We start from the raw sequence: 12,001 nt of genomic DNA on the forward strand, positions 1-12,001 counted from the left end.
AATAGAGAGGGGAGGGGGGTAGAGAGAGAAGAGGAGAGAGGGAGGGGGAGAGGTGAGTGGGGGGGGGGGGAGAGACAGGAGATAGGGGGGGATTGAGAGCCCTGTTTCGACGAATGCAATCGAGACGTGCAGGACGGAAGGAGTTGTCCAAGGCTGTGCAGCCACATGCAAGAGAAGAGAGAGGGGGAGGAGAGAAAGAGGAGGGAGGAGAGAGTGGGGTGGAAGACAGGAGAGAGAGACGAGAGGAGAGGGAGGGAGAAGAAAGAGGGGAGAGGGGTGGGGAGAGAGAGAGGAGAGAGGAGGGAGAGAGAAGAAGGGGAGAGGAGAGAGAGAGAGAGAGGGAGAAGGAGATAGGAGATAGGAGAGAGGGGGAGGAGAGGAAGAGGGAGGAGAAGGGAGAGAGGGGGGATGGGAGAGGGAGAAGGGGGAGTGCGGGGAGAGAGAGAGGAAGGGAGAGAGAGAGTTAAGGAGAGAGTAGAGAGGAGGGGGTTGAGAAGGAGAGTTACAGAGATAGGTGAATAAGTTAGGTCTTTATTCTCTGGAGCGCAGAAGGTTAAGGGGGGACTTGATAGAGGTCTTTAAAATGATGAGAGGGATAGACAGAGTTGATGTGGACAAGCTTTTCCCTTTGAGAATAGGGAAGATTCAAACAAGAGGACATGACTTCAGAATTAAGGGACAGATGTTTAGGGGTAATATGAGGGGGAACTTCTTTACGCAGAGAGTGGTAGCTGTGTGGAATGAGCTCCCAGTGGAAGTGGTGGAGGCAGGTTCGTTGGTATCATTTAAAAATAAATTGGATAGGCATATGGATGAGAAGGGAATGGAGGGTTATGGTACGAGTGCAGGCAGGTGGGACTAAGGGGAAAAAGTTGTTTGGCGCGGACTTGTAGGGCCGAGATGGCCTGTTTCCGTGCTGTAATTGTTATATGGTTATAAGGAGAGGGGAGAGAGAGGGATAAGGAGACAGGCGAGAGGGGAGGTGGGAGAGAGGGAGAATGTGGAAGAGAGGGGGAAGGAGAGGTGAGGTGGAAAGAGGGGGAGAGAAGGGGGGACAGACAGGGTAAGGAGAGGAGTAGTGATAGCATTTTATGGAAGATAATGGTGAATAACAAAGACAGGTGCAAAGTGCTGGATAACTCAGCGGGTCAGGCAGCATCTCTGTGTGTAGAACGTGGACAGGTGACGTTTCGGGTACAGACCGATGATGTCTGATTGCTGCGGGGAGGTTACCGTTTTTGGAAACAGTTTTTTCCCCTCGCAGACTGTTTTTTTGTGCAAGGCAGCTTTTTTTCCTGCCCGTCGGTTTCTCAACGAAATTTTTAATAGGTATGTTACAAAACCTACCTGAATCGTCATTGGGAATCTGCCCCAGCCCGTGTGCGTGATTTTGCCGCTGTTTGGAGGGGGCGGGTTTAAAACGCGATTTTTACTAGGCTGTTCTAATCGCAGATGTTCAGCCTAGTAAATCATTAACGAAAAATCGCTGCAAGACCCGGTCGCAAAAGGTATTATTAGTTTTATAGGCCTCGATAATATAGTTATAATAGTTTAAAATTACTCTCTGATTCCGCAACCTCTCGCAGCCCCAGGGTTTTATAAAGCAAACAATTAAAGGTATGTACCTTATTTTTACATTAAATGGGGCATATATATAACCCTGTATATCAAGTTTTCTATAGCGAGTAGCTCATTTTGGGCTTTTTATATCCCGCAGTATTTTTCTGGGCATTTGAGGCACTAATGCCCAGCGCGATGTCAACGTTCTAAACCAGCGCGTTCCACATGAACCCACTAGAAAGCCGATTTAAATGGGCATTTATTTACAGCAATTGAACACTAAATTCCTTCCATTACGCCTATAAATTAATGTAAATTAGATATAAAAATCATGTTATATTGTGAATTATTTGTGAATAATCCTTGGACACTTAGGCTATTTAAAAATGTTAATCTTTCCTTAAGAAATGGGCGTTTGACTATCCAAGATCACAGCTTTTTTGTAATGTCCATTGAAAATCAATAGGGAACAAGATGCTAATTTCCGAGTATGAAAATGGCCATAACTTTTTTAATACTTGAGATATGAAAGTGAATTTGGTGTCAAATTAAACTTATTGTTATGCTTTATCTGATGGGATAAATAAATTGCAGACTTGATTTTTTAAATCTCAAAATTTTGTAACATTGCTATTTTTAAGGAGTAACTCAGCGGGACTGGAGAGAAGGCGAGGGTGACGTTTCGGGTCGGGTCCACGGATCTGAGAATCCCTCCCTCCCGCTCGCCCGAACGCACGTCCGCCCGCACGTCCGCCTACCTCGATGAATTTATCGGCCACCATGTACCGTACACGCCACGACTTGTCATCCATGGCGGTCCGCAGTGTGGGCATCACCAGCTTCTCCAGCTCATCGTGGGATAGGAGTTGGGCAATGCTCACGCATGCCTCGACCGCCAGTAGGCGCACTGAGTCCTGTGGGAGGAAGAAACACCTTTGGTCCCCTAATCTGAGGAAAGACATTCTTGCCATAGAGGAGTTGAGTCTAGGAGCAGGGAGGTTCTACTGCAGTTGTACAGGGTCTTGGTGAGACCACACCTGGAGTATTGCGTACAGTTTTGGCCTGTTGGCCTTCATAACAAGAGGATTTGAGTCTAGGAGCAGGGAGGTTCTACTGCAGTTGTACAGGGTCTTGGTGAGACCACACCTGGAGTATTGCGTACAGTTTTGGCCTGTTGGCCTTCATAACAAGAGGAGTTGAGTATAGGAGCAAAGAGGTTCTACTGCAGTTGTACAGGATCTTGGTGAGACCACACCTGGAGTATTGTGTGCAGTTTTGGCCTGTTGGCCTTCATAACAAGAGGAGTTGAGTCTAGGAGCAAAGAGGTCCTTCTGCAGTTGTACAGGGTCTTGGTGAGACCACACCTGGAGTATTGCGTACAGTTTTGGCCTGTTGGCCTTCATAACAAGAGGAGTTGAGTCTAGGAGCAAAGAGGTTCTACTGCAGTTGTACAGGGTCTTGGTGAGACCACACCTGGAGTATTGCGTACAGTTTTGGCCTGTTGGCCTTCATAACAAGAGGAGTTGAGTCTAGGAGCAGGGAGGTTCTACTGCAGTTGTACAGGGTCTTGGTGAGACCACACCTGGAGTATTGCGTACAGTTTTGGTCTCCTAATGAGAGGAAAGACATTCTTGCCAAAGAGGATTTGAGTCTAGGAGCAGGGAGGTTCTACTGAAGTTGTACAGGGTCTTGGTGAGACCACACCTGGAGTATTGCGTACAGTTTTGGTCTCCTAATCTGAGGAAGGACATTCTTGCCATAGAGGGAGTACAGAGAAGGTTCACCAGACTGATTCCTGGGATGTCAGGACTGTCTTATGAAGAAAGACTGGATAGACTCGGCTTGTACTCGCTAGAATTTAGAAGATTGAGGGGGGATCTTATAGAAACGTACAAAATTCTTAAGGGGTTGGACAGGCTAGATGCAGGAAGATTGTTCCCGATGTTGGGGAAGTCCAGGACAAGGGGTCACAGCTTAAGGATAAGGGGGAAATCCTTTAAAACCGCACTGGGCCTTGCGCTGCCCCACTAGTCACTGCTGGTCCCCGCACCGGGCCTTGCGCTGCCCCACACTAGTCACTGCTGGTCCCGCACCGGGCCTTGCGCTGCCCCACACTAGTCACTGCTGGTCCCCGCACTGGGCCTTGCGCTGCCCCACACTAGTCACTGCTGGTCCCCGCACCGGGCCTTGCGCTGCCCCACACTAGTCACTGCTGGTCCCCGCACCGGGCCTTGCGCTGCCCCACACTAGTCACTGCTGGTCCCCGCACCGGGCCTTGCGCTGCCCCACTAGTCACTGCTGGTCCCCGCACCGGGCCTTGCGCTGCCCCACTAGTCACTGCCTGCCATTCTGAAAGGGACCCGTTAATCCCTACTGTTTCCTGTCTGCGGGTCAGGCAGCATCTCTGTGTGGGGAACGTGGACAGGTGACGTTTCGGGTCCAGACCGATGATGTCTGATTACTGCGGGGAGGTTACACGGAAACAGTTTTTTTTCCCTCGTAGACTGTTTTTTGAGCAAGGCAGCTTTTTTTCCTGCGTGTCGGTTTCTCAACTAAATTTTTAAGGAACTGCAGATGCTGGTTGATGCAGAAAAGGACACAAAGTGCTGGAGTAACTCAGCGGGTCAGACAGGCAGCATCTCTGGAAACATAGAAATGAGGTGCAGGAGTAGAGGCCATTCGGCCCTTCGAGCCTGCACCATTCGCCATTCAATATGATCATGGCTGATCATCCAACTCAGTATCCCGTACCTGCCTTCTCTCCATACCCCCTGATCCCTTTAGCCACAAGGGCCATATCTAACTCCCTCTTAAATATAGCCAATGAACTGTGTGGCCTCAACTACCCTCTGTGGCAGAGAGTTCCAGGGATTCACCACTCTCTGTGTGAAAAAAGTTCTTCTCATCTCGGTTTTAAAGGATTTCCCCCTTATCCTTAAGCTGTGACCCCTTGTCTGAAGAAGGGTTTCGGCCCGAAACATTGCCTATTTCCTTCGCTCCACAGATGCTGCTGCACCCGCTGAGTTTCTCCAGCTTTTTTGTGTAACCTTCGACTTCTCCAGCATCTGCAGTTCCCTCTTAAACCCCTTGTCCTGGATTTCCCCAACATCGGGAACAATCTTCCTGCATCTAGCCTGTCCAACCCCTTAAGAATTTTGTAAGTTTCTATAAGATCCCCCCTCAATCTTCTAAATTCTAGAGAGTATAAACCAAGTCTATCCAGTCTTTCTTCATAAGACAGTCCTGACATCCCAGGAATCAGTCTGGTGAACCGTCTCTCCACTCCCTCTATGGCAAGAATGTCCTTCCTCAGATTTGGAGACCAAAACTGGAAGGAAGGAACGGGTGCCGTTTTGGGTCGAGACCCTGCTTCAGGCCGTTTTTTCCTACCTGTTCATCTGTGGCGAGGGTACAGAATAAGGGGAGAATTTCAGACTTGACGTTGTCCAGCTCCAGGACCTTGGCGAACTCGCCCAGCTTGGCAGCCGCTGCCCGCCTCACCATGGGGGTATCATCTGTGCACAGACTCTTGAAGTTTCTGCCCGACGTGCGGACGTGCGGGAGCCGAGGCGGATGAGGTCGGAAGGGGAGAGGAGAGGAGAGGGAGAGAGATCAAACGTTTCAGGGCAGGGAAAGCACAATTAAGAGATGAATCTTATTCATTGCTATTTTCAGAGAGAAAGGAGGAGAGAAGGAAGGAGAGAAGAGGGGAGAGAAAGAGAGGAGAGAGAGAGAGAGAGAGAAAGGGGGAGGGAGAGAGAGAGAGAGAGAAGGGGAGAGAGAGGGGAGAGAGAGAGAGTGAGAGAGGTGAGAGAGAGGGAGACAGGAGAGGAGAGAGAGGAGGGAGAGAGGGAAGGAGAGAGAGGGAGAGAGAGAGAGAGAGGGAGAGAGAGAGACGGAGAGAGGGGAGGAGAGAAGGAGGAGGAGAGAGAGGAGGGGAGAGAGAAGGGAGAGAGAGAGAGGGATAATAATAGAATAAGGAGGAGAGGGAGGAAGCACCTTAGGAGGAGAGAGGAGAGAGGAAGGCTGTACAGAAAAAATAAAGAGAGGAGAGGGGAGAAAGAGGAGAACAGGGGAACATACAACTAAACGAGGCGAGGAAAGGACATACAAAGATCCAAAGAATAAATTAAAAAAGAGGAGACGAGACGAAGGAAGGAGAGGAGGGAGGAGAGAAAGGGGAGAGAGAGAGAGAAGGAAGGAGAGAAGGAGAGGAGAGAAGAAGGAGGAGAGGAGAGGAGAGGAGAGGAGAGGAGAGAGAAGGTAGGAGAGAGAGAGAGGAGAGAAGGAGGAGGAGAGAGAAGAGAGGGGAGGGGAGGAGAGAAAGGAGAGGAGAGGAAGAGAGAGAAGGAGGAGGGGAAGGGAGGAGGAGAAGAGGAGAGGGGTAGTGGAGGAGGGGAGGAGAGGAGGGGAGGAGAGGAGAGGGGGAGAGGGGGAGAGGGAAGGAGAGAACAGGAGAGATGGAAGGGAGGAGAAGGAGGAGAGGAGGAGGAGAGAAGGAGAGAAAGAAGGAGAGAAGGAAAATGAGAAGGAAGGAGAGAGAGAAAGAAGGAGAGAAAGTAGGAGAGAAGAGGAGAGAAGGAAGGAGAGAAGGAAGGAGAGAAGGAAGGAGAGAAAGACGGAGAGAAGGAAGGAGAGAAGGAGAGGGAAGGAGAGAAAGAAGGAGAGAAGGAAGATGAGAAGGAAGGGGAGAAAGAAGGAGAGAAAGAAGGAGAGAAAGAAGGAGAGAAAGGAGAGAAGGAAGGAGAGAAAGAAGGAGAGAAGGAAGGAGAGAGAAGGAGGAGAGAAGGAAGGAGAGAAGGAAGGAGAGAAGGAAGGAGAGAAGGAGGAGGAGAAAAAGGAGAGAAAGAGAGAGGGATAATAATAATAATAATAACTTTATTTGTTAAGCACCTTAAAAACAACCAAAGCTGACCAAAGTGCTGTACAGAAAAAAGAAAACAAGAATAGAATAGTTTCTTTATTGTCATTGTAACATGGGCCATGTACAACGAAATTAAAATGTCAGCCAGTCAGTGCAGCATTCAAACATTTCTAAAGCTAACGAAACATCCACGGTAAAATAATAAAGATAAGCAAATAAATAAATATCACAGACAAAGCACGCATACACACCCAACCCTCCATCCTTCTGTCGATTTCACCGTTACAAGCAAGACATCATAAAACAGGCAGAACAACAGAACATACAACTAACACGAGGCGCATAAATTACATACAAAAATCCAAACAATAAATTAAAAAACATAAAACACGAGTACGAAGGAAGGAGAGAAGGGAGGTGAGAAAGGAGAGAAAGTAGGAGAGAAGGATGGAGAGAAGGATGGAGAGAAAGAAGGAGAGAAAGAAGGAGAGAAAGAGAGGAGAGAAGGAGAGAAGGAAGGAGAGAGAGGATGGAGAGAAGGAAGGAGAGAAGGAGAAAGGAGGAGAGAAAGAAGGAGAGAAAGAAGGAGAGCAAGGAGGAGAGCAAGGATGGAGAGAAAGGAGAGAAAGAAGGAGAGAAAGAAGGAGAGAAAGGTGAGAAGGAAGGAGAGAAGGAAGGAGAGAAGGTAGGAGAGAAAGTAGGAGAGGGAAGGAGAGAAAGGAGAGATGGAAGGAGAGAAGGAAGGAGAGAAAGGAGGAGAGAAAGGAGAGGAGGAAGGAGAGAAAGAAGGAGAGAAAGAGAGAGGGACAGACAGAGAAGGTGTAGTGGGGAGAGGAAGGGAGAGAGACAGACAGACAGACAGACATACATAGAGTTGCCGCATGTGTGTGCTGTGTACCAGTGTGCCGTGTGTCGGTGCTAAGGTGATTCCCGAAGGTTGCAGGTGGTTGCCGGAGGTTGCAGGCAGTGGAAGCAGGTATGGAGACTGACAAAAACCTCCGGGAACCGCACGGAAACGCTATTTCGCTGTTATCAAAGTCACTTTCTCAGCGGTACTCACTGCCGGAGATAAGCTTTGACGGTGCTGGAGACTCGGGGATAGCAGACGCTGAACAGACCACAGGCGGACGTGCGAGACGTGAACCAGTCGCCGGTGGAGAGGCGTTTAACCAGCGGCACAAAGTGGCGCTCCAGATCAGCCGCGCTGTGCTCCTTGGAGATGAGACGCAACGATTCCACCGCCTTGTCACGTACGACGGTCTCCTCCACCGTGGCCAGGCTCTCCAGTGGCGGCTGGAGGGGAAGAGAAGAGGAGACCATTTTACCAAGCATGTGGAGCAAGTAACAGTAGCAATGTTACAAAATTTTGAGATTTAAAAAATCAAGTCTGCAATTTATTTATCCCATCAGATAAAGCATAACAATAAGTTCAATTTGACACCAAATTCACTTTCATATCTCAAGTATTAAAAAAGTTATGACCATTTTCATACTCGGAAATTAGCATCTTGTTCCCTATTGATTTTCAATGGACATTACAAAAAAGCTGTGATCTTGGATAGTCAAACGCCCATTTCTTAAGGAAAGAGTTAAAACATTTTTAAATAGCCTAAGTGTCCAAAGATTATTCACAAATAATTCACAATATAACATGATTTTTATTGAACTCTAATTTACATTAATTTATAGGCCAAATGGAAGGAATTTAGTGTTCAATTGCTGTAAATAAATGCATTTATTTAATCGGGTTCTAGTGGGTTCATGTGGAACGCGCTGGTTTAGAACGTTGACATAGCGCTGGATTAGTGCCCTCAAATGCCCAGAAAAATACTGCGGGATATAAAAAGCCCAAAATGAACTATTCGTTATAGATAACGATATACAGGGTTATATATATGCCCCATTTAATGTAAAAATAAGGTACATACCTTTAATTGTTTGCTTTATAAAACCCTGGGGCTGCGAGAGGTTGCGAAATCAGAGAGTAATTTTAAAACTATTATAACTATATTATCGAGGCCTATAAAACTAATAATACCTTTTGCGACCGGGTCTTGCAGCGATTTTTCGTTGTGTGCAGTTTAGGCCTGTTGGCCTTCATAGCAAGAGGAGTTGAGTCTAGGAGCAAAGAGGTCCTTCTGCAGTTGTACAGGGTCCTGGTGAGACCACACCTGGAGTATTGTGTGCAGTTTTGGCCTGTTGGCCTTCATAACATGAGCGGGCAGAAGCATGGCAGATGCAGTTTAATGCGGATAAATGTGAGGTTATCCACTTTGGTGGCAAGAACAGGAAGGCAGATTATTATCTGAATGGTGTCAAGTTGGGAAAAGGGGATCTGGGGGTCCTTGTTCATCAGTCTATGAAAGTAAGCATGCAGGTACAGCAGGCAGTGAAGAAAGCCAATGGCCTGTTGGCCTTCATAACAAGAGGAGTTGAGTCTAGGAGCAAAGAGGTCCTTCTGCAGTTGTACAGGGTCTTGGTGAGACCACACCTGGAGTATTGTGTACAGTTTTGGCCTGTTGGCCTTCATAGCAAGAGGAGTTGAGTCTAGGAGCAAAGAGGTCCTTCTGCAGTTGTACAGGGCCCTGGTGAGACCACACCTGGAGTATTGCGTACAGTTTTGGCCTGTTGGCCTTCATAACAAGAGGAGTTGAGTCTAGGAGCAAAGAGGTCCTTCTGCAGTTGTACAGGGCCCTGGTGAGACCACACCTGGAGTATTGTGTACAGTTTTGGCCTGTTGGCCTTCATAACATGAGGAGTTGAGTTTCGGAGCGGGCAGAAGCGTGGCAGATGCAGTTTAATGCGGATAAATGTGAGGTTATCCACTTTGGTGGCAAGAACAGGAAGGCAGATTATTATCTGAATGGTGTCAAGTTGGGAAAAGGGGATCTGGGGGTCCTTGTTCATCAGTCTATGAAAGTAAGCATGCAGGTACAGCAGGCAGTGAAGAAAGCCAATGGCCTGTTGGCCTTCATAACAAGAGGAGTTGAGTCTAGGAGCAAAGAGATATGTCCTTCTGCAGTTGTACAGGGTCTTGGTGAGACCACACCTGGAGTATTACATAGAAACATAGACATTAGGTGCAGGAGTAGAGGCCATTCGGCCCTTCGAGCCTGCACCATTCGCCATTCAATATGATCATGGCTGATCATCCAACTCAGTATCCCGTACCTGCCTTCTCTCCATACCCCCTGATCCCCTTAGCCACAAGGGCCACATCTAACTCCCTCTTAAATATAGCCAATGAACTGTGGCCTCAACTACCCTCTGCGGCAGAGAGTTCCAGAGATTCACCACTCTCTGTGTGAAAAGTTCTTCTCATCTCGGTTTTAAAGGATTTCCCCCTTATCCTTAAGCTGTGACCCCTTGTCCTGGACTTTCCCAACATCAGGAACAATCTTCCTGCATCTAGCCTGTCCAACCCCTTAAGAATTTTGTAAGTTTCGATAAGATCCCCCCTCAATCTCCTAAATTCTAGCGAGTACAAGGCGGAGTCTATCCAGTCTTTCTTCATATGACAGTCCTGACATCCCAGGAATCAGTCTGGTGAACCTTCTCTGTACTCCCTCTATGGCAATAATGTCTTTCCTCAGATTAGGAGACCAAAACTGTACGCAATACTCCAGGTGTGGTCTCACCAAGACCCTGTACAACTGCAGTAGAACCTCCCTGCTCCTAGACTCAAATCCTTTTGCTATGAAAGCTAACATACCATTGGCTTTCTTCACTGCCTGCTGCACCTGCATGCCTACTTTCAATGACTGGTGTACCATGACACCCAGGTCTCGCTGCATCTCCCCTTTTCCTAGTCGGCCACCTATATTGCATATTGTAAAACTGTATTGCGTACAGTTTTGGCCTGTTGGCCTTCATAGCAAAAGGATTTGAGTCTAGGAGCAGGGAGGTTCTTCTGCAGTTGTACAGGGTCTTGGTGAGACCACACCTGGAGTATTGCGTACAGTTTTGGTCTCCTAATCTGAGGAAAGACATTCTTGCCGTAGAGGATTTGAGTCTAGGAGCAGGGAGGTTCTACTGCAGTTGTACAGGGTCTTGGTGAGACCACACCTGGAGTATTGCGTACAGTTTTGGTCCCCTAATCTGAGGAAAGACATTCTTGCCATAGAGGGAGTACAGAGAAGGTTCACCAGACTGATTCCTGGGATGTCAGGACTTTCATATGAAGAAAGACTGGATAGACTCGGCTTGTACTCGCTAGAATTTAGAAGATTGAGGGGGGATCTTATAGAAACGTACAAAATTCTTAAGGGGTTGGACAGGCTAGATGCAGGAAGATTGTTCCCGATGTTGGGGAAGTCCAGGACAAGGGGCCACACACACAGTTTAAGGATAAGGGGGAAATCGAGATGAGATGAAACATTTTTTTTTTTCACACACAGAGAGTGGTGAATCTGTGGAACTCTCTGCCACAGAGGGTAGTTGAGGCCACACAGTTCATTGGCTATATTTAAAAGGATAAGGGACCGAGTCTTTTAGGACTGAGACTAGGAAATATTTCTTCACACAGAGAGTGGTGAAGGAAGGACCTCTTTGCTCCGATATTCGATTCCTTTCTTCACTGCCTGCTGTACCTGCATGCTTACTTTCATAGACTGATGTACAAGGACCCCCAGATCCCCTTTTCCCAACTTGACGCCATTTAGATAGTAATCTGCCTTCCTGTTTTTGCTCCCAAAGTGGATAACCTCACATTTCTCCGCATTAAACTGCATCTGCCCGCTCCGCAAACCTGTCCAAGTCACCCTGCATTCTCCTCACAGTTCACACTGCCACTCGCACACTTGTCCCCCGCCTCTCAAAGCACGAGGGGGCCTGTCCCCCCTGTCCCCCCCTGGGATTTCCGCCCATGTAGTGTGAGGATGGCTGGTCGGTGGTGGGCCGGAGGGCTTGTTTTCGTGCTGTAAATCTGGAAACTAAACTTCTGCACTCCATACTCAGTGTCAGATACCTGCGTACGTACCAGCAAGCAGTAGACATACGTTGGGCCTCCCACCAACGCAGTGAATGTTCCCAACTGCTCAGCCAACGCAAGGAGAACCTCATCTTCATCATAGATTGTATCTGGAAGGTAAAAAAGTTTCTTGTTCATCCCTGCAACATAGAGGATTTCAGTATAGGAGCAGGGAGGTTCTACTGCAGTTGTACAGGGTCTTGGTGAGACCACACCTTGGAGTATTGCGTACAGTTTTGGCCTGTTGGCCTTCATAACAAGAGGAGTTGAGTCTAGGAGCAAAGAGGTCCTTCTGCAGTTGTACAGGGCCCTGGTGAGACCACACCTGGAGTATTGCGTACAGTTTTGGCCTGTTGGCCTTCATAACAAGAGGAGTTGAGTCTAGGAGCAAAGAGGTCCTTCTGCAGTTGTACAGGGCCCTGGTGAGACCACACCTGGAGTATTGTGTGCAGTTTTGGCCTGTTGGCCTTCATAACAAGAGGAGTTGAGTCTAGGAGCAAAGAGGTCCTTCTTGCAGTTGTACAGGGCCCTGGTGAGACCACACCTGGAGTATTGTGTGCATCATGGCTGATCATCCAACTCAGTATCCCATCCCTGCCTTCTCTCCA

At 48.1% G+C, this 12,001-nt stretch overlaps 1 protein-coding gene across 1 annotated transcript in view; it reads right to left on the reverse strand.

The window, feature by feature from the left end:
• The window catches only part of LOC129716089 (serine/threonine-protein phosphatase 2A 65 kDa regulatory subunit A alpha isoform-like), a gene marked incomplete at both ends in the record, with an annotated part of 19,803 nt that extends 8,270 nt beyond the window's left edge, over nucleotides 1–11,533 (reverse strand). The window contains 4 exons of the mRNA XM_055665976.1: nucleotides 2,319–2,474; nucleotides 4,951–5,098; nucleotides 7,485–7,717; nucleotides 11,403–11,533. Of these exons, the coding sequence (XP_055521951.1) occupies nucleotides 2,319–2,474; nucleotides 4,951–5,098; nucleotides 7,485–7,717; nucleotides 11,403–11,533 (668 nt within the window). The remainder of the gene's footprint in view (nucleotides 1–2,318; nucleotides 2,475–4,950; nucleotides 5,099–7,484; nucleotides 7,718–11,402) is intronic.
• Nucleotides 11,534–12,001: the final 468 nt, after the last annotated feature.

Source organism: Leucoraja erinacea, unplaced genomic scaffold (assembly GCF_028641065.1).
Source record: "Leucoraja erinacea ecotype New England unplaced genomic scaffold, Leri_hhj_1 Leri_1664S, whole genome shotgun sequence".
Lineage (NCBI taxonomy): Eukaryota > Metazoa > Chordata > Chondrichthyes > Rajiformes > Rajidae > Leucoraja > Leucoraja erinaceus.